The sequence below is a fragment of the Carassius gibelio genome, chromosome A10 (assembly GCF_023724105.1).
Source record: "Carassius gibelio isolate Cgi1373 ecotype wild population from Czech Republic chromosome A10, carGib1.2-hapl.c, whole genome shotgun sequence".
In the NCBI taxonomy this organism is placed as follows: Eukaryota; Metazoa; Chordata; class Actinopteri; order Cypriniformes; family Cyprinidae; genus Carassius; species Carassius gibelio.
The window spans coordinates 8,327,755-8,348,878 of NC_068380.1; the positions used below are offsets into that span (position 1 = coordinate 8,327,755).

Here is a 21,124-nt window from a genome sequence, read left to right on the forward strand (position 1 = left end):
ACTGATAGTCCGAAAAATACGGTAAATATTTTTTCAGTTTTGTAGCCCATTTTTCCCCCAGTAATCACTAAACAGCAGAGATACACATGATATGTTGTGTGTGAGAGTAAAAAGCAACCTGCAGCATCAGGGCATGTGGCGAGTGCACAAATATAGAGGGGTTTTCCCTGGGCGAGGACTCCAGGCACAGCTGTGCGTCGGTGGCTTTAGCGTTGTAGGTGAAGGCAATGCTGCTGGCCAACTTCCCGTCATACATAACCTGCTTATGGTGCTCGGCCAGGTGGATGTCGCTTTCCGACTTGAACTTAAACGTGCTCTGTAAAGACAGAAAAACACAAATGAAGTGAACACATCCTTCAAAAGAAGTTCTCTCAAATTTTGCTTCTCTTTCAGTCTCTCTTGGCAGCGGACTCGTGGAAAGCACCAGGGACTCGGCCACATCATAGAGTACTGATAATAATAATAATAACAACAAAGCGTTAATTACTGAGGCGCAGAGCAGCCAGACACACTGGCGTACATTATGTTAATGAAGCTCTGGCTGCAGAAATGTGCCATTTCACTAATGGTGTTAAACATTAATGTGAGTGTGTATGTGTGTGTAAATGTGCATGTATCTGCAAAACAATCTCTCAAGTAAAGCACTTTGTGCCACTAGTGATCTACTCAACTGAGGGAGCGAATCGGGGACTTGCATAAGATCATGCAGCATTTCCTGACCGTGCATGACAGGAATTTAAACTCACCATTTGATTTGCTTTTTTTCCCACAAGATTATGTATACAGTACAGAATGCTCAGAGATATTTTTTCTCAGTATATAACGCAGTGAACTGCGTTTATGGAAGTGTTTTAGACAAATACATTTAAAGTGTAAAGTCAATGTGCAATTTAGGAAAAAATTTAGGATGCAATAAACACATCCATCCACCTATATATATAATATTTTAATTTAAAGACATATAACATCAAAACTGACCACATTTACCCCATTATATATGTATTAAGTCTTATTGTGTGCTATTCGACAGTGTTGCAATAAATAATTAAACACTAGTAAATACACAATAAACCGTAAAATAAATCATAATATATCTAGTAGTAATATCTGTAACATCTAATTGCCCCATGAGCCTACAGCAGGATTTCTGAGCAGAAAGGACAGACGCATTAGAAATGAGAGCAGCATAAACAGTCACACACACAGAGCAATTTTTTAAAACTGTAAGATGCAAATAAACCCTTGCACTGGCACTGTGATTCACTGCAGCTTCCTCAGGCCTGCTGCCAATGTGTCCACTTAGCAACACACTGACTGGCACTGAACGCAGCATCTCACCTGATCTACCAGACCCTGCCTCACCCCTGCACCCCAGACCAAAATACACACACATACACAATTAGTTTAAGTTTAACTAGGAACATATCCTATCCTTCTGTTATTTATGAACATTATTAAGAACAGCACGAGAGGGTCTATCGTGCAGAGTCTAAAAGCTAAAGCACAGCATACTAGAAGCACACTCATTAAAGCATCAAAACTAAAAATATATACAAATGTATGATAAATGTTTTCATAAAAGTTTCACGAAAATATACTAACATTTTTCTCAAATACAACTTTCTTTGCTGATGTTGAAACATAAAAATAAATAACATCTAAAGTACAGCATGCCGTTAGCATGCTAATTAAAGCATCAAAACTAAAATTTTAAATATAAAATACAAAAACTATTTACACAATAAACAAACAGTATACAAATATATAACACTGCACTGACTATTTGACTAGCTGGTTGTTTTATGATGATCAAATCCACCAACAGGAATCATCTCTATTATTGACCAACCTGAGAACATCCAATAAAAAGCAGTTCAGTATCACAAACAATATGCAAATTGAGAAAGAGACCATTAACATGGTCATGCAGTCAGTCGGCATGAGCACAATATGTAATCTAGCCTAGCGTTCCGGCACATTCACATGTCATTCATCTTCTCCGTCACAGAGGACACAGGAGCACCGGCAAACTCAAGCAGCTGTCTGGGAAACGGGTCACTGCTTCGACACAGCCTATGGCTCATAGTCCATGCTGCAAAGCTAGCACACTTATCCCTTGCTGTCTCTCTCTCTCTTTTGCTCCTTGCAATCCCATGAGAGGACAGCTGCCCCAGCGGCAGAGACAGAGACTAACAGCACTGGAATTAAGAAGAGTTTTCGGTAACACTTTAGTATAGGGTCCAATTCACATTGATAACTAGTTGCTTATTAGCATGTCTATTATTAACATATTGGCTGTTTATTAGTTCTTATAAAGTACATATAATGCATGACATCCATAATCCTACCCAATTCCCTAAACTTAACAACTACCTTATAAACTATAAGTAAGCATCAAATAAGGAGTTAATTGAGGCAAAAGTCATAGTTAATGGTTAGTTAATAGTGTGAATTGGACCCTAAAATAAAGTGTGACCGAGTTTTCATACACTCTCGTAATCTATATAATTTGGAAACACATACACACGAAGTCGCCGGTCCAGACGGCTCTCTTTTTGACAATGCCAAGTGCCCCATACCTCACATGCTAATTACAATGGCAACGCACAGCCAGAGAGCAGCTTGTTGGCTGTCACATGCTGACCAGACATCTGGACTTCCTCTGGTACAGAGACCACAGCAGCAACACACACTGACACCCAGACTTTCACAGACAGGTAAGGACACAAATGACCTTTAGACACACATGCATGTAAAAAATTGGCTTCATATGACTCTGCATGGCATGCTATCATTCTATTTATACTAGTTTTGTATTATGCAATATGTGTACCATGTCTGCATTCAGCATGTGTACTATGTTTGCACCTGTAAATTATGTATGCATGAATGCCCTGCTATATTTGTATATATATATTATATATATTTAAATAACTGAGAATACATTAGAATGCAGAATGCAATGCGCTGCACTACACTTGACCTTTATTTCAAGTTTGACCAAGCAATAATTCCTACCATCCCTGACTCATTATTTCATCAGACTCCCAAAAGTTGACATTTTCACAGATTAAATTGACAATGCAAGATTGGTATTCATCAGATTGTTTGTACCATCATGCAATCGACTGAGGTCATGTGACAAGAGTGTAGCATACTACTGCTTGAAATTTCATCTTTGCATAATACAAACTGTTTCATATACAAGAGGATGAACTGAACATGCAATGAGGTCATGTGACAGAAATATTGCATATTGTTTCTAATATCTGCAACCTTTATTGCTACATGCTGCATACTTTTAGTAAATACATTTCTAAGCTCCAAATCAGCATATTAGAATGATTTCTGAAGGATGATGTGACACTGAAAACTGGTTTAATGATGCTGTAAATTCAGCTTTGCATCACAGAAAAAAAAAGACATTTTAAAATAGAAAACAATTATAATATAATATAAAATTCTAATAATATTTCAAAACAAAAATGTTTTGCTATATTTTAATCCAATGAATGCAGCCTTGTTGCATTCCCATGTTTTCATGCACATGGTTAACTTGTACTAGTGAGTAAAAATAAAGCAGTGGCTTAACAAGAACTGTAAATGATGATTACATAAAAAAATCCACATCAAGTTTTATATCAATAATGTAAAACATTCCTTGCATACATCAGGTCTCATCAGAGCTTCACACACTCATCAGACAAACACAAACACACATACACACAGCCCATGAATAATCCACTCTTTCTTCTTCTATTTTTCTTCTATAGCTGGAGTGAGCTGCAATCAGGCGCAGAGGAACTTTTAGTCATGTGGGTACATGGATTAATAATTAAAGATCCCTCAATAATCCAGATGAGGTTAACTCTTTGTGCCAAAATAGAGAGAAACAGAGATGGAGAGTATGCTTTCATTTATACTCCGATTTAATGAAGAATGAACACTGCCTAATGAACTCATAATCTCTCTTTAACGGTCGGGCTCATAATCACAGATTGATAATCACAATCTTGTTAACAACCTGACTATCCTAAAAGGCTGCATGTCAAATATTTTTTTAATATCTAAATTTTTAATGGTGATATTCAATATATTTAGATACATTTTAAACAACCATCATTAAATCCATTTTAAATTCAAATTCATATTTTAATCCGAGAATTAAAATACAGTGCACATACACAAGCTTTACCAGCAGCCTAAACAAGCTAAGCTTTGCCTGATGCAAAAACAACAGCGAGATCAGCACTGAGAGATGGGGTTCATCATCATCGTCTGTTTAGCTGTAATGTACCACAACATCATCTGACTCAAGTACACAAAAGCTGCTTATAATCAGGGGAGCACATCATTTATTCAGTCTGGATCTCATAAGAGAACCTGGAGATTTGGTTTGGTCCTCTAACTGCATATAGTGTGACCCATTAAATATAACTATAAAAAATGAATTAATAATAGTTATAATATTATTGCACTTTATTTATTTAGTTTTTTTGTATAAAATAATAGTCAATAAACTAAATTATAGTGTGTGATGATATTATTAAAAATAAAAGACAGTCCTAGCGTTAAATACAAATACATTTATTTTATAGTAAACTTAAAAATAAAATGCTAATATTTACTACTACCTCTTTGTTTGCCTCTTTAAGAAGAATCGCTTTATGTATTCCCCAATTTTAAGTCACTTTGGATAAAAGCGTCTAAAAATAAATAAACAAAAGCGTTTTCATCATATTCAAACTTAAAATCAGCAGGCTTTTATTTTGGCAGGTTGCCGGCTAGTAAGTATACGCGCTTCCTGATTTAGCACCGCTGCTGATTAAAGAGCGTCAGTGGATGAATGTCACAGTTTTGCATTGTGCTTTGAAAACGGCATGATTTATGCTTTAAGGTTGAAAATAAAACTTATATAGTACAGTTTGTGATCTAAAATGGTAATTGTGTATTAACAGCTGTCAACCATGTTGGTCCCTATATTGTTTTACAGTCTATGGTCGGTACGCAAATGCGCTGTCAGAACATTTATATAACGCATTTTTTTTATTTTAGTCGTGCATGCGGACCTGCGGACCACTTATGTGCACCCCTGCTTATAATCGTCAGATCATCTGACCTGGGTAAACAAACCCTGTCCGCATGCTCCCTGAGAGCTTTATCTTAAATTAGAGAGTCTCATGCTTGGCTGGAGAGAAAACTTCTGCAGCTGATTTTTTTTTAGTTAAGGGAGAAAAATCAAACTTGATGGCTTGGATTTCCGCTCAATGCTCCTCTCTGAAACAGCCATTACTTGGTCAACCAGAAAGACAAGACAGCGACTAATATCACCCATCTATCCTCCTCTCTTCTTCCAGTTTTTGTACTGAGAAGGGATTTTTTAAGGGCTAATTTATGTCAAGTGCTGCTTTAGCATAAACACTTTAGGCCATGAAGCAGAAGCAGCAATCAGCCCCACGTGCGTCTGAGAGGTGAGAGTCAGGTTAATGAACGAGAAAGAGAGAAGAGAGAAGAACATCAGGTATTATTAACAGATCTGTCAGGGGAATGTAGAGCCGGTGTAATGAGAAAGTACTTTAGCATAGCCCATGTTTCAGGAAGGGTTGTCTCAGGCTTAGACACGGACCGCCCCAATGTCCGTTCACTCAACTACTTGCAGAAAACTTAAACATAACACAACAGTCAGCGTGTACCGCTTCTCATCAGTCCATCTGGAAGCTAAAACATATTCGCTCTCTAGTTCATATTCCTCCTGACAGCTTTTCTAAATTTTTGGCAACAGATAACAGTCACAAAGTGTAATTTCTATTCAAAGAAATAAAAAAATTAGTATAACTAGAAAAACTTTCGTGAAGTTTCCTTGACCTTTGAAAATTTGACACATTTCCAGTACATTTCCAGGCATGGAAATCACACTTTTGAAATTCCATATTCTTAGAGTTTATGAAATCCTGAAATTACCATTGCATGTACTCTTTGCAGATAAAACAGTCCCAGAATGCAATGCTTCAAACAAAACATCCAAGATAGGAAAAAAAGTCAAAGCACTACATTCATATGAACCTTCATACTCCATTCAATACCGACAGTTGACAGTATAGAATAGCTCCATAATTTCTTTTTGTAATAAATTTTTGCAGCATATTGCATCATTAGTTTAGCAATATGGGCAAATGCCAACTCTACTGAATTATCCCAGTTTTATTTTAGTATTACATGTACTATAATAGTATTTTTAGTAAGTTTAGTCTTTTTTAGTAATTTTGTTATGTGCTTCTGTCAGTTTTATTATTACTATTTTTTCAATTTCCATTTCTCTTAAAATTATTGTGAGTTTTAATTTTAGTCATTTTGGAACTTCCGTTAATAGCCAAGGCAACAACATTTCTTGCAAGTTTTTCATCTAATATTCATGTTTTATTTTATTTCAGCTTTGCTTCAGATAACAATTTGAATAGTTTTAGTTGCAGTTAACAATAACAACACAAAATCATCCTTTGTCTTCATCTGAGATGCCACATTCGAGTGGTGCATTCAAATCACTTAAGAGGTTTAATTTTAATACACACACTACTGTAGAGAGTAAGTGTCTGTGTAGACGGCAGACACTGAGGTAGAGTTCAGGAAGAGCGTTTTTATGTTTCAGAACTAATCAATCTGAATGATCTCAGTACAGAATGTTCAGTCAAACACAAAATGCCAACTTTGTACTTCAACAATCGAGCAGCAAAGGTGGAAGAATATCCCACAGCTGCATAACCTGTACAACCAATGAACATTCAGACTCTCTCAAAAGTGATCTCAGGATTTATACCTTATATCCAGGCCCGAGCTGATGAATGGCAAAGATCTGTGCAGGGTTCAGTGCTTCACTGAAGACGTAGACGGCTCCGAGCTGCCCACAGAACACCCGGTTAGCATCCGCAGTCTCTGAAGAGCCCAGGAAACATTTATCATAACTCTGTAGGAAGGGAGAGAGGAAGAGGAGAACATCCAGAATAAAGATAAAGATACCACAAGTAGAGCTTTTTATCAGTTCAACTGTTTGAGAGTTTTCTGAAAAGGCCCTCTGGAGCTGTTTACTTGTTATCTTCTGGTCATCTTGTTCTGAATTATTAAAGCTAGTTTATATGCAATGCACTATAAAGGTTTGCCTAAGGAAAAAAGATGTAGTATGGCTAATCTATATCCCTTTGATCTACAGAGACAAGTGCTTATCTAATTGCATCATTTGGACTTATGAGGAAGAAAAAAAAGTTGATTTTGGCAATGCTGAGATGATCATGTGCTTCTTGAGGCTGTTTATGAAAATGAATAAAGAATGTAAAAGCATTGGAAAGATGGGGAAAGCTGCTAGCCGCGCAAACACTTACATCATTGGTGTTGACGTGCCATGCCATGTCACCGTAGGAAACCAGCTGGCCGTTGACATAGCACCGGATCTCACTATTCCTCCAACGGTTGTAGATGTGGACTATGCTGATCATGTACCACTGTAGAAGAGGACAGGAAGTAGAAACAGGCATTCAGTATTCACACCGCTCACTCAACAAAGCATATGTAAAAGTTTTAAAGATGAGGTAGCAAAGAGTTCTTTATGGAAGCAAATTTCAACAACAGAAAAAAAAAAATAAAGATTATCGCAACTTTTTAATCTCACAATTAGGACTATATTTCTCACAATTCTGAGTCTATATCTCAGAATTCTAACTTTTTTTTCTTCTCTTTTTTTCAATTATGAATTTATCTCAAAATTTTGAGTTACCATCTTATAATGTTAGAATTTTTCTTATTTATAGCAAACAATTCTAACTTTATTTATTGTAATTATGAGTTTATATCTTGCAAATTTAAGATAACGTCATGTAATTTGGACATTTTGTCCTCAGAATTCCATGGATGAAAGGACAGTCTGCATCATGAAAAACTCCTGTTTTGGAACATTTCATTTTCTATGCAAATTAATACACATTTATTATTAGTTTATGTTATTGCCTGGCCGAAGCAACCAAGTGATTTTTAAATTAGATTTAAAAATTTTTATATTTTCTAATTTCTGCATTTATTTTTTAATTTATTATCATTATCTACTAGTCTTGACTTGACAGCATCAATTACAGCAAAATTTAATTATTTGCAAAAACAAGCAAATCAAATACGAGGCACTTTAACAAAAGCAAAACCCTCTGTAATGCCTTGGCCCATTGACATCCACTTCATTATTGTTAACGCAATGGAACGAGGGAATTTCTTTTCTGTGCTAACTGTGGGCATTCTACATATAGGGCTTAAATACTGTAATACTGAACCAATCTTTCAAGTTTTGGGCCAAGAAAATTCTGCGGAAATGACCTGGCCCCAAAATTAAAATGGTTCAGTTTTTAGATCAGGCACATAAAACATCATCTCATTACATGCTTCTAAACCAGGAGCTAAATTTACTGAAACAGACTCATTCTGTTTGATGGCAGCAATGCTAAAAGCGGTTTTGGCATATGAATTAAAGATCAGAGCCCTGACGCTTGAAAGCGCTCCAGTAAGGAACACGACAACATGGATCGCATAAAAGTGTCAACCATGTATCCGAAATTCAAGCAAATAACTGAACTCTCGTAGGGTGGAGTCCATATGGATGAGCTCTGGAAATTAGTGTGGCCTGTCAGAAATTAGGAGATTTAGAGTGAACTTCCTCAAAAGACCTAATTTCCCAAATATCCTCTCCACCTTCGAAGCATCTTATTAAAACGTAAGGCGATATTAGCTGGGGTGACAGGGGGGAAAAAAGGATAAGCCAAAATCTGCTAGACTGAAAATCCATCCCGTAACCGAGATTTCATAGCTTTTAATGCCAGTTAAGATTCTACATAAATGCAAGAATGGGTTGGCTTCATCTAGACGGGGCTTTAGATTTCCCAAAGACACCATTTGAAACAGCCCTAGAATAGTCCTCCATTTCCAAGATCTTCTTCTGAGCTGTTGGTATCCATTGATCAATAACAATTACACCATTTAAGTTCTGGATGGATCTTCTAGCTCAGTTCAATCCAGTTAAATTTCTTTTTGTTCACATCTCACATATCTTCTCTGATCTCCTGATATTCTCTTTAATATCTAAGGATGTTTACTATAAATCTAAGAGTCACTAACAAAGTGGTTAATTAAAACCCAGACCTTTTGTCCCACCACACACTGTTTCAACAGTAAAGTGCTGACTAATTAGGCGAGTTGTGCAGATCATTGTTTGGCTGAGTACACATTTTCTCACACTAGCGTGTGTCTGTATCTGGGCGAAGGTGTGTAGCTTGCATTCTAATTGGCACACAACCCTCCCTTGTCATCCTTCTCCGTGAGCAGACAGGATGAGGAATCATATTTAAACATCCCTTGCCAAATTTATTTTCATTTGTTGTTTAACAATGCGTGCGACTGAGCAGAATACGTCCCACCGGGACAATAAGAGGAGCCAAGTTATCAAAAACCAGATGTTTTTGTTTAAGCCCACTCTGAGTGAGAAAATAACACAGAAAGAGACGGAGAGCTACATAGACAGATCCTCCCGAGTGCTAAAAAGGAATGAGGTGTTTTGGGAATAAATCCCACTGGAGTTCCTTTTGTTTCTTTTGTGCACAAGCTAACAAGTCAGAAGGGCTTCAAGTAAGGCTGACTCAGTGGATTCTTCAAATTTGTGCAAAGATAAAAACCGAAAGAGACAGACAGGTGTGGTTTAACACAGCTACTGCCCTCTAATGGCTCATCTACCTATCTGTGCAGATAGCCTGTTCATTCACTTCTCAGAGATTTATACTGAATTACCATTTTATGAGAAAAAGTCATTTTCCATTAAATTGTTTTTCCGGTTTCCTTGAAATGCTTTATATATAGGCTACAATTTGAAGCAGTTACACTATGATTCCATGCTTTTCTTTACCCTAGTAACAATTTGATCATATTACCATATCATCAGAGAGAAGTCTGTCATTTCACTAGAAGAACGAGTTATGGCATTTTGATAAAAATAGATAAATAACAAAACATGTTACTTTTAAACTTCCGCAAGGATGAACTGTTAATAAAGATCAATTACATGCATTTAAATAATGTGGATTTCCATAATATGCATGGGTCTGCACAAGTACAAGTACACAATTACCCCAAAATATCCAAGAAAATATGTGTAGAGTTCTAGATTGCTATGGCTTTTAAGGTTTTTTTAAATGTGTTTTTCATGCATAACTATGTGGCTGCTAGGTTTACAGGCCTCTACGCATCAAAATTTAGATCAGAAGTTTAAAATCAAAGTTAGTTTGAAAAATAGTCATTTTGACGTGACTAATAAAGGAAAAGAACATATTTTCACACTATAGAACCCTCCACTGAACTTACTGTATGTGTGTAGACAGGACAAAACTCACCTTTCTGGGCTGGAAGTCATACTTTACACAGTGTTGAAAGCCTTTCCCCTTCGACTTCAGTGATGTCACAATTAAACAGTTCCCCACAAAGTGTGCTGAGTAGCCAATCCCTTTGCTGGTTCGAAAACTAGGGGACAGACAAAAGAGAAAGTCACCGATGGAGCTTTGGCTCTTTGCCACTGACGCCTTTGGTTTGCTTAGTTGGGAACACTTAATATCTGGCAATACTGTTAGCTTGACTGCACAAACACTATTGGAAGAAAGCTATAACTAGATAAGGACATGACTGATTCATCAATAAACTGACTAACTGAAAAATTGACTAGGTTATTGTCATCTTGCATTAATGACAAACTATTTTCCTGTTTGACACTGTAAAGCTGCTTTGACACAACCAGTATTGTATAAAGGCACTGTGTAAATAAAGGTGACTTGACAAAGCACTGATTTTATATAAAAAAAACAAAAAAAACACCGGCTTTACAAAACAATAAATTGCAGACTTTCGTTATTGTATTTACAACATTTCCCCTGCCTCAAACAACTCAAGCACTTTGTAATTTAGGCCATGCTACAGAACAATCTGATTTCAATGTTTTCTGAAAAAATAATAATAATAATAATAATTATAGCACTCTTATAAGTCAGATGTGAAAACTCAAGAATGTCAGACTTTATTCTGGGCGGGAAAACGAATATGGCTGACTGAGTCATTGGCAGCAGAGACTGCTGGGAGCGCTGGCTGCTGTCGATAAGGTGACTGGCTATCAGTCGGGTCTCAAAGCAGTGCTGTTTCTCTCGCTCTGTGCCTACACGGCGACATAATGCTATGCTGAGCTCATCACAGTAACATAAAAACAGGAAACAGGATTACACGCTGATTTAAGCGAGGTCAGTGGCCCTCAGACTTCTCAAGTGGTAATATGTACCTTCAGTGTCTCCTCCCTCTCTACTGTGGAAACGCTGCTAACCAAACAAGGAGGATATACACTATTTGCTGTAACAAATATTCAAGAAGACCTCCTGGTGATAACGGCGTTAATGACACACATGTACATACATAATTATGTGTGTGTGTGCAAATTAATTCCTTTTGAAGAACTGCTGCTACAGCCGTGCAGTTATTAATTTTATTATAAGCATATGACTTCTTACATGTAATCATTCAGGGCAAATATATTCAATATATTGAAGTCATACATTTACAGTATGTCTCTTTCCTGGGAATCAAACTCGTGACCTTGGCATGTTTAGCTGTATGTTGAGCTACAGGAAATGGGCGTGTTAAATTAAATTACATCTATGTATACTAATAACTCACTCTGCTGGACTTGTCTGCAACCTTCAACACAGTAAATCAACAAATCATCCTATCTGTTTCCTTGACAGCAAACATAATGGGAACTGCACTCCACAAGTACTGTAGCTCCTTCAGGGTATCTTGAAGGGGATTACGAGGGTTTTTGTGCAAAAAACCCTGACTAACATCAAAACCAGGCTAAAGAATGAAATGCTGCAGAAGTGTAGAATACAGCATTAAAGTTTAGCACTGACATTAAATTAAAGGTCAAGTCCTCAAGGCTACTCTGCAAGGCATCTCAAATTTACAACACTGGTTTATTTTCAAAAAAACAACCAGAGGTTCTTCAGAGAATCTCCTATGAAATTTAGGAATTTTCTGAATTTATCTAGTTTGCCCTCTGGTACGGCAGGCTTTTCTTGGTAACAGGAAAATAGGGCAGGGCTCATAACTCCTAAATTAGCAGTCTCTTCTTGTGGGCCAGCCCTGTAGAGACACTTACCACTTCAAACAGAAATGGTAATATAATATTTCATATGCACAGATCCCCCGTGTTTCCACCATGCAGAGAAGCTTGAGGCTCACAGGTGTTGGTCTAAGTCGCTCAGAGCTTCTGCTCTGAAATCAGTCCTGGCATTTACATTTTAATGATTGACAGCTGGTCAGCTATAAGCCATTGCATTACCTCTGCACTTCCTTAAGGCATCACACACATTCTACTCACCAGTATAAGTATGGTTTATCCTTGTCTACATTGATATTATTGAGTGGGTCCATTCGGAACCAAGTGTTGAGAGTGAATCCGTTCTGGTAAGGCCACTTAGCAATGGGCGGCAAAGCAATGGCCTATGTATGGGTGCAAAACACAAGCAAATTAGCAGTTGCACATTTTGCAGAATCACATGTACAATATTTGCAGAACAAGCTCATATATAATCAACAAACCATTTTGTTCAAATTTGACCCTGGTACTGTGGTTAATACCACAATTTGCACTCTATTAACAGCATTTGCAGCATAGCGTTGATTACCACAGACAATATGCTTAGATCATTTGAGTTAATAACGCTCTTAGTTTGCACAAAACAAAAACATTCATGAGTTTACAGTGGAAGGCTGTGGGAAACCATATGGAGGGTAGAGGGCAGAAATAAGAAGCTTATATTTGTAACATGTTAAAATTGTTACTATTTAAATGTATGAATAAATATATAGTTTAGATACACTACTTTTAAAAAGTCTGCTTAGATCTTTTCATGTTTTTGAAAATCAAGCTTGCATTTTTTTTATTAAAAATACAGTAAAACAGTAATATTGTGAAACATTATGACATTTTAAAATATCTGTTTTCTATTTTAATATTTAAAAAAAAGTGATTTATTCATATTCATTAGGATTCTTTGATAAAGAGTAAGTTCAAAGGAACAGCACTTATTTGAAATACAAATCTTTTGTATTATAAACATCTTTCCTGTCACTTTTGAATGAAATAAATTGAATGAAATGACCTTTGCAGAATCATTTCTTAAACAAAAAGAAAAAAAAAAAATCTAACAAACAAAAAAAGGCATAATAACCTGCTAAAGTGTAGAAGAATTTAGAATATTCTTTTTAAGATATGAATGTCATATGAGATAAGTGATTCTTATTGTTGTTGGTGGTATTCTATCATTCTGACACAATAGTCTCATGCTCGCACCCATATAAAGTCTAGAATGGTTAAATGAAAGCTTTAAATGTAAAAAGTGTGGGAGGTTCTCACCGCCGCACTGCGTCCTGGGAAGTTGAAGAAGGTGTCAGGGCCGTGCCGCTGAGGCATCTGATTCAGCACTGATAGGAGCTTAATGGCGTGTCTTGGCTATAGGCACAGGACACATGAAGGAAGGGAACAATTAAGAGAGGAAATTGTAATTAGTGAGAGAACTGGATGAAAGGAAATGTGTTAAATGAGAGAAGGCTTTGAGAAAAGAGTCAAAAATTAATTATTATTAAAAGTAACCATTATCAACAACCTAACAAACCAACCGACCCCTACTTGAGCCAATCAAAACCTGTCCATCAGCCTTAACCATGGCAGCACAGTTGAAAACCACAAACAGAGGTGTCCGTGGGGAGGGCTGAAGGACAGGAGATCACTGGCTGGGCTTGTTGGAGGTCTAGCTAGTGATCTGCAGATATAAGCTTCAAAAACATTTCAAAGTATTCAACATTCAAAGTAGTCCCATCCTCTTAATGATTTTAGCAGCCAAAGAAGCCAAATTATTCCTCCCTCCAACAGCATGCAGACTCCAAGGGGCAGGAGTCTTCGGTGCAAGAAAACTCACCCACATGCCTCCGTCGCCCCTCAGCATGCTGAACAACAGCTTCAGTTCCTTGACTGTGATACTATAGCTGGCCAAAACCCCCAGCATGTCCACTAAGAGATCTGAGGAAGACAGAATCAAGAGAACAAAATGACTCAGCATTATCGGTGCACAGAATTGCCGACTCATGAGGATGATGTCACTTGGGGCAAGAAGCCAATCGTTATCTTTCTGCTGGAACATTATCTAGCGCATGTTCTCCTGAGGCTCCTTTAATCATCAGAAACACAAGTCTATTCATTCACATATTGGCTGTAATGGCTTGGTGTCAAACCGTCTGCTGATGAAATTTGTAAAACATCTGCGTTATGAATTTAGAAGCTCTTAAAAGCGCTGTGAGAGACATCAAATAATCTAATTTTGTGAAAAATAACAATCCCTCAGCAGTGATGTTTGCCGTGGCATAATATCATTGTAATTTGATTTTCCAAATAACCCAGTTATACGCCTTTCACTCAAAGGCCACAAATTTGGTCAAAAATGGACAGAAGCTGGAAGCGTATGAGAACTAATGGTCTGATTAGCAGTGGAATATTCTAACATGCGGATCTGTTTAAAGAACGGTAAGAGAGAAGCTTTCTCCCAAATGTGCTCACAGAGCCAATTTTACATATTACCCCTGCAATAAACCACGGCCATGGTCCACTGATTGTAATTACACAGAAATATTGGACACAGAATGCACAATGAGGGGTTTAGTGAGACAGTGAAACCTATTTTTCTGAAATGTAACAGGGCCAAATGATAGAGGATTGGACCATACGGACGGGGACATGATACAACAAAGATTACCACAGAAATGACTGATTCTGAATTGGATTTTTATTTGACTGAATTACTTGAACTCAAGGCACTTGTGTAACAGTATGTGTGTTCAGAACCAAACTGCTTTGAATTCAGGGGGCCCAGGACAATTTGTGGGGTCTTTGCACTGCTACAATAAGTATCTCAGAATAGGCATAAACTGGATGACATAAAAAAAGGCTTATTTACAATTACTTATTACCCCCTTCTATGTAAAGCGCTTTGAGTGCCCAGAAAAGCGCTATATAAATGTAAGCAATTATTATTTACATAGACGTGGCATAAACACTATTAGACAGGAATGAGAATGGTGGAAAGCAATAAACAAAAAATCACTGCACACTTAACACATAATTATTCATCCTGATGCACAAACTTTCAGAAAACAAACCCCACACTGGCTGACAAAGGCATAGTATAAAACCAAAACCACCAAAAGATACTGCAATACTGTAAAAAGGCTATTATTATTATCATAATTATTAATCTTTATTATTATTATTATTATTATTATTATTATTATTATTATATTTTAAATATGTTTTTAACAATAATAAAATCATGTACATCATGAATTATATTAATTGATATTCTGTGATATTTAAAATATATATTACATTTATTATTGCTAATAATAATGATAATAATAATAATTATTATTATAATGAATAACAATAAACTGATATTTATTGTAATATTTATACTATGTATTATTGTATTATTTAACACTTTAATAAGAATAAAATAATGTTTTTTTTTTTTTATTATTATAAAAGAAAATACTACCGCCAATACAAAATATAAAAATAATAATAATCTTTTTTTACACTATTCACTGCTCCCAGGACAGTGTTCCTGGTTATCCTACCTGTTGAGGACCCTGGCCAGATATTCCCTTAATTCATAACAGTTTATTTGAATTAAAAATGTATTTGTATTTGACTTATCACATCATGCTTGGAATCTACACTTAGGCCCAATCACAATTCTACCCCTTAGTCCTTCCCCTTTCCCCTTTTGACCGTTCACGCGAAGATTTTTCAGGACCACACTTCAAACGAAGGGGTATGAATTATCTCAGCAACATGGCAGCTACAGTGAACAAAAAGACAAAAATGTAAGCTTTTTTTGGCGTAAATAAAGATTTTAACGAAAAGTAATCATTTGTTTTATGTTACATTCAATTGTGAGTTCACATTAACGGTCATGTTACTCAAAGAAATGTTCGCAAAAAATTGCTGATATTTGCTACTGTCATATCATTACAGACTGCATGATAGTGCCACAGCATATGTCTGTTCAGGGTGATAACTGCCGTAGACTAATCCCCCCAATAATTAGAAATCGCTAAACCATTTTCTCAAATATTGCCTATTCGAGAGAAAGAGAGAGAGAGAGTGAGAGAGTGAGAGAGAGAGAGAGGTTGCATGTATTCGCGTCTGTTCGTTTATCTTTTTAGAGTGAGTCTATTCAAAAACAGCGATTATATCCTCTAGTCGCTGGAAAATATAATGTAGCGATTCAGTATTTAAACTGTATTTAATAAAAGTCGTGTGGCAGCGTTGACAAGTTTGTTTTCTCCTGGATGTGTGAGCTGCGCGATTTCCGATATGTGTGTGTGTCGGTAAGCAGCTCATTAATACAGAATGATAATTAAAGGCTCTAATGCACACCAGTATATGTGTGTGTATTGTAAGAGCTAGACGACGAACGCTGATGATGTGTGACGTCATGGTAGTGGTGTCCCAATCCTTAGGGGAATATCTTCTCCCCTACCCCTTGACACTAAGGGGAAGGGGTAGGCGGACAAGGGCAAGGGGTAGGTGGAAGGGGTTGGGGAAGGGGAAGGGGTATAAAATAGAATTGGGATTAGGCCTTAGAACCTCGCTAAACTTTTCTTTGGAGCTCACCTGCAATCATGTCATCGACGGAGCTCATCTTTTGCAGCACCTGCTGGATAAGCCCCACCTCGGTGCTGGTCTGTAGGTTGCGAACGCTCTTCCGCAGGATAGCTGTGAACATGCTCCAGATCTCCGCCTGGCAGGTGACGTCACAGTGCTCCAGCAGCTCCACCATGCAGGCAATGCTTTCCGCATCCTGGATGATAAAGTTCATCTCCAGGTCAAACTCTCCACCCACCAGCTGAGAAAGAAAGACAGAGCCAGTGTTAGCCACTGTATAAATTTATATAAAATATATATGGAAAAGTGTTTAATGTAATTTAAGTCAGTGCAAAATTGCCTTAATGGATGAATAAAATATTTTCAACTCATTTTCAACAAAAGACAAGAACTAAAATAAGTGAATGGATGGATGGCAATAGTTCAAGTGTATTTATGGAGCATTTTATAAAACAACTTAAAAACAGCCTTATAGAAATTAACAGGAAAACAGCATCAGCGACATAAAATTCTACAATTAGGAAAAAAATTTTTTTTAGTTATAATTCAGCTCCAGTGCCATTATTCACAACAATTTAATTTCATTATTCAGTCATATTATTCAATAGTCGTGGGAAAGATTGACGTAGGACACAAGATGGATGAGATGGACAAACCAAAATAATAAGGACTTAAAAAATAATGCAATTAGAGAATAAATGAATTTGAACAGAAAATGCAATTGGGGAAAGGTCTTGTGAGTGCAGTGAACGTGGGAAGAAAAGCAAAAAAACAAAAACAAACAAATAACACGGAGAGAATTATTAAAGGAGCAGTTTCTGAGGTTGAGTCCGGTGAGAGCAGCACTCTCAGCCTTACAAACAATGATTGCGATTTGAGAGGGTCATTTAATGTCAGGGTAGAAAGAACATAATGACCTCACACACACACACACTTACGTACCCTTTACCTCTCAAACAACACACTGGAGAGGAAAGGAATGGACAAACCTATCAGAGATTGATCCTGCTCTGCAGCAAGCAATAATCAATGGCATCAGTCTTGGAGTTCGAAAGGCATGAAATTGGCCAGCTCTTGGTCATGCAAATGCCAAACCTCCAAGTAAATAAGCAGGTGATTTGGAAAACAAAGGCTTAAATGCCTGTAAATTACATCTTGGTGAGAAGGTGGGGTGCAGAACATCCTTAAGAATGTACTGGGAGAACTATTGATTTTCACACTTCATCCACTACAGTCAGATTGGGAACCCTCTTGCACTTTAGAACCTTTTGTAATTGGGCCGTCGATCACCTTAGCACATCTCCCTGTGCCACTCACCTTGATTATTTCTAATATCCACATGAGGACCTTAAACATGACTTTACCATTATTGAGTAAAGCAGCGTTCTTCAAATTTATTCCAACCATCAGGATCACATTGTGAGATCCACTACTGCTTTTATGCACTACATAAAGAAGTTTTCTATGCAAGTATGTGAATGCCTCAAGCGATGCAAATTTGATTTCATGCATCACTGTGCTCATACGTGTCCGAATGCATTAATTATGTTGTATTATAATGCCCCAGGTTTCATCAGCATTAGCATTAACTGTCTTCTATGGTCATTTTTCTCCTTCAGGTCAACAACTGTAATGGAGAAACAGGATCCTGCTAGTTAACTTTAATTCACATGTTCATAGAAGGCATGCTGTTTCACACTTCTGACGGTAACTAGGTTTCTATCTGTTGAGATAGGATTTGTTCACAAGTGTTTTCACGGTATCATTCCATTAAACTATTAACAATCCATAGAGTGCAAACAGAAGGACAGCAGGAATGGCAATCCTATTGATTTGTCACGGTTCTTCACTCCCAGAGGCCTTTAGCGAATAGAGGATTAATTACGAGATGTTTACACATCAATAATTTCCTTTGAAACCCAGAGAGATCATGGGTAGTTTAATGGACAACCAAAAACGTAGTTAAGCTTTCAAGCAAATGGTTTCTAACAGGGAAGCACAATAAACATGTTTTTTGCATGTGGAAATTTACAACATTAGCCAGCCCACCATAAAGTCTCTGAGAAATGCTGATAACTACACACACAAAAAATCATAATTAGTACACTTCACACAAGGATTCAGTATTACAAGAATAGACTTGTTTACCTCCTACACATGACACTTATGGGATAAAACAGAATTCCACAAACACAAAAAGACAAAGGATAGTACTAGAGTTTCTTTCTGACCCTTGAACACTGACAGTGGTGTCAAACACTATTTTTAAACAACAGCAGAAGGCAGGAGCTGTAACAAATAGATCAGACAGAGCACTGTACAGCCTCCAGCACTTTAGCTCACAATCTCCTCACCACTTGGGTCATGTTTTATTACAGTGGGAACAGACTTTATCCATGGCAGATATGGCGGATGGGATCGGGAAACAATCTGAGCCAGATTCGCTACACGCCAGGTCACAACTCTGACCGATGTGTCAATTTTATCTGGAGAATTTAATATTTAGAACATTTGCTCATCTGCAATACAGAGCCAAGGCATTCCTTGTCTGATGTTTGAACGTCATTCAGCAGATGCTCCGAGACATTTATGATTTATTATACATTTAGTTTTTTTTTTTTATTTATGTCAGATAATCCAAACGGATTTAACAAATTACAAAGTAAAGGAATGTTAGAAGTAAGGGCACTCAAGAAAAAACATCATGCAGAAAAAAAGCAGAAAAACATGAAAACTAACAGGGCAAAATATAGAAACAGAGAAATATAAAACAATATAATAAATGTTATTTTTAAATGATTGTATTTTATATAAAAAAAATTTTTAGTATTTGTGATGTTTTTCCTGCTTAAATTTGGACACTATAAAAATCTTTATTATTTTCATTACTTCAAAATGTATTTATGTATTAAAAGTCTGTGTTGCATTAAGGCAGGGGTGTCACACTTAATTCATGGAGGGACCTGATCCAGCTAATCAAGACCTACAGGCTTATTTGAAAACTACATGTGCTCTGTCCCAATTTGCCTACTTATACTATGCCCTTAAAAAAAAATATTTTTTGGTGAAGAAAGAGTACACACTTTTGAGTGTGTTGTAGAAGACTAGGCAATATTTAGGACATACTATGACGTTATACAGTTGCGTCTTTAACGGACACTCAGCCACTTAATTATACGCATCCTGTCACAAACTGTCCAGTCAATCATCTTGTCACAGTTTAAATCCTCTACATTTAATTTCATTTAACTTCCTACCATATCGAAGAGAAAAGTAGCACATTGATCTGCGAGCCGTAGGTCTCCATAAAGAGAACTCTACGTTAACGAACAAATGGATGTTTATAAAAGTTAACATTGCTGTTGCAGATTAAATATAAACAGGTATAACATTAAATAAATGTTTGTTTGTCGTATGTTTTTCTTACCAGGTTAAATGTTTATTATTAGTAACTCAAACCCCTTTATCTAAACCTCTTTGCTTAAACATCGGTGTCGTGTATCCACCATGTTTGTAGTTTTTTAATGCTTTTTATTCATGTTTTTAGTTCTCATCTAATCAGTCGTCAAACCGCGATGGCTTGTGGGTAATATTAGCCGTTAGAGTGTGCATGGATCCACACTTCAAAAATCGACCTGAAATAATAGATCATCCAGGGACTTCTGGCATACTCTATACTCTGGGACACATTAATTCTAATCTCAAATACTATTTAGGATGGATAGTCGAACATTGGGACGCAGGGATTGTGTGTGTGTGGGTACAGGTTTGGAACGAAACTCTCTAGGCCTCCGGCCCTCCAGGAATTGAGTTTGACACCCCTGACAACATTGGACCACAATGGACATACTGAAACATGAATATCTAACATTTTTAGGCAGAAAAAATATATTTAATGAAAACATACATTTCTTTAACCAAATACTTGGATAAAGTTTTTAAACACCAAAAAGCAAAACATAATATATATTACATTATGTTTTAGACAACACAAGGTCTCATAGTCATCCCGAGATGTACAGTACACGGTGTCCTAACAGGGAAAGGTTGATTTTCAGCCCCCAGAGAACAACAACCACTTTAGCTGTATGCTAATACATGACATGCTAACTGAGTGTCAGAGATTACACTCCATGCAGCACTAAAGCAGTTAGCAACAAATTATTTTTCCACAGGGCCCCCTTCCTCTACTCCCACTCACTCCAAATAATCAATTACTATCCAGACAGACAGTTGTGTTTGGAAGCCAGCTAATTCATCTTGAACTGAAACAAGTCACAAGCCCAATAATTAAAGAAGGATAGTGTGATTTGCACAGAGTTTTTTTTTTTTCTCCGAGCTGTT

The 21,124-nt window shown here is 36.9% G+C and overlaps 1 protein-coding gene across 7 annotated transcripts in view; it reads right to left on the minus strand.

Moving 5' to 3' along the window:
* The window catches only part of LOC128021058 (neurobeachin), a 109,032-nt gene that overhangs the window by 41,865 nt on the left and 46,043 nt on the right, over positions 1-21,124 (minus strand). For all 7 annotated transcript variants that reach the window (XM_052607948.1, XM_052607950.1, XM_052607949.1 and 4 more), the window contains exons 2-9: positions 16,790-17,021; positions 14,037-14,137; positions 13,475-13,570; positions 12,437-12,558; positions 10,413-10,539; positions 7,374-7,493; positions 6,815-6,961; positions 119-316 (exon numbers count right to left, since the gene is read on the minus strand). In XM_052607948.1, coding sequence (XP_052463908.1) covers positions 119-316; positions 6,815-6,961; positions 7,374-7,493; positions 10,413-10,539; positions 12,437-12,558; positions 13,475-13,570; positions 14,037-14,137; positions 16,790-17,021 — 1,143 coding nt within the window. The remainder of the gene's footprint in view (positions 1-118; positions 317-6,814; positions 6,962-7,373; positions 7,494-10,412; positions 10,540-12,436; positions 12,559-13,474; positions 13,571-14,036; positions 14,138-16,789; positions 17,022-21,124) is intronic.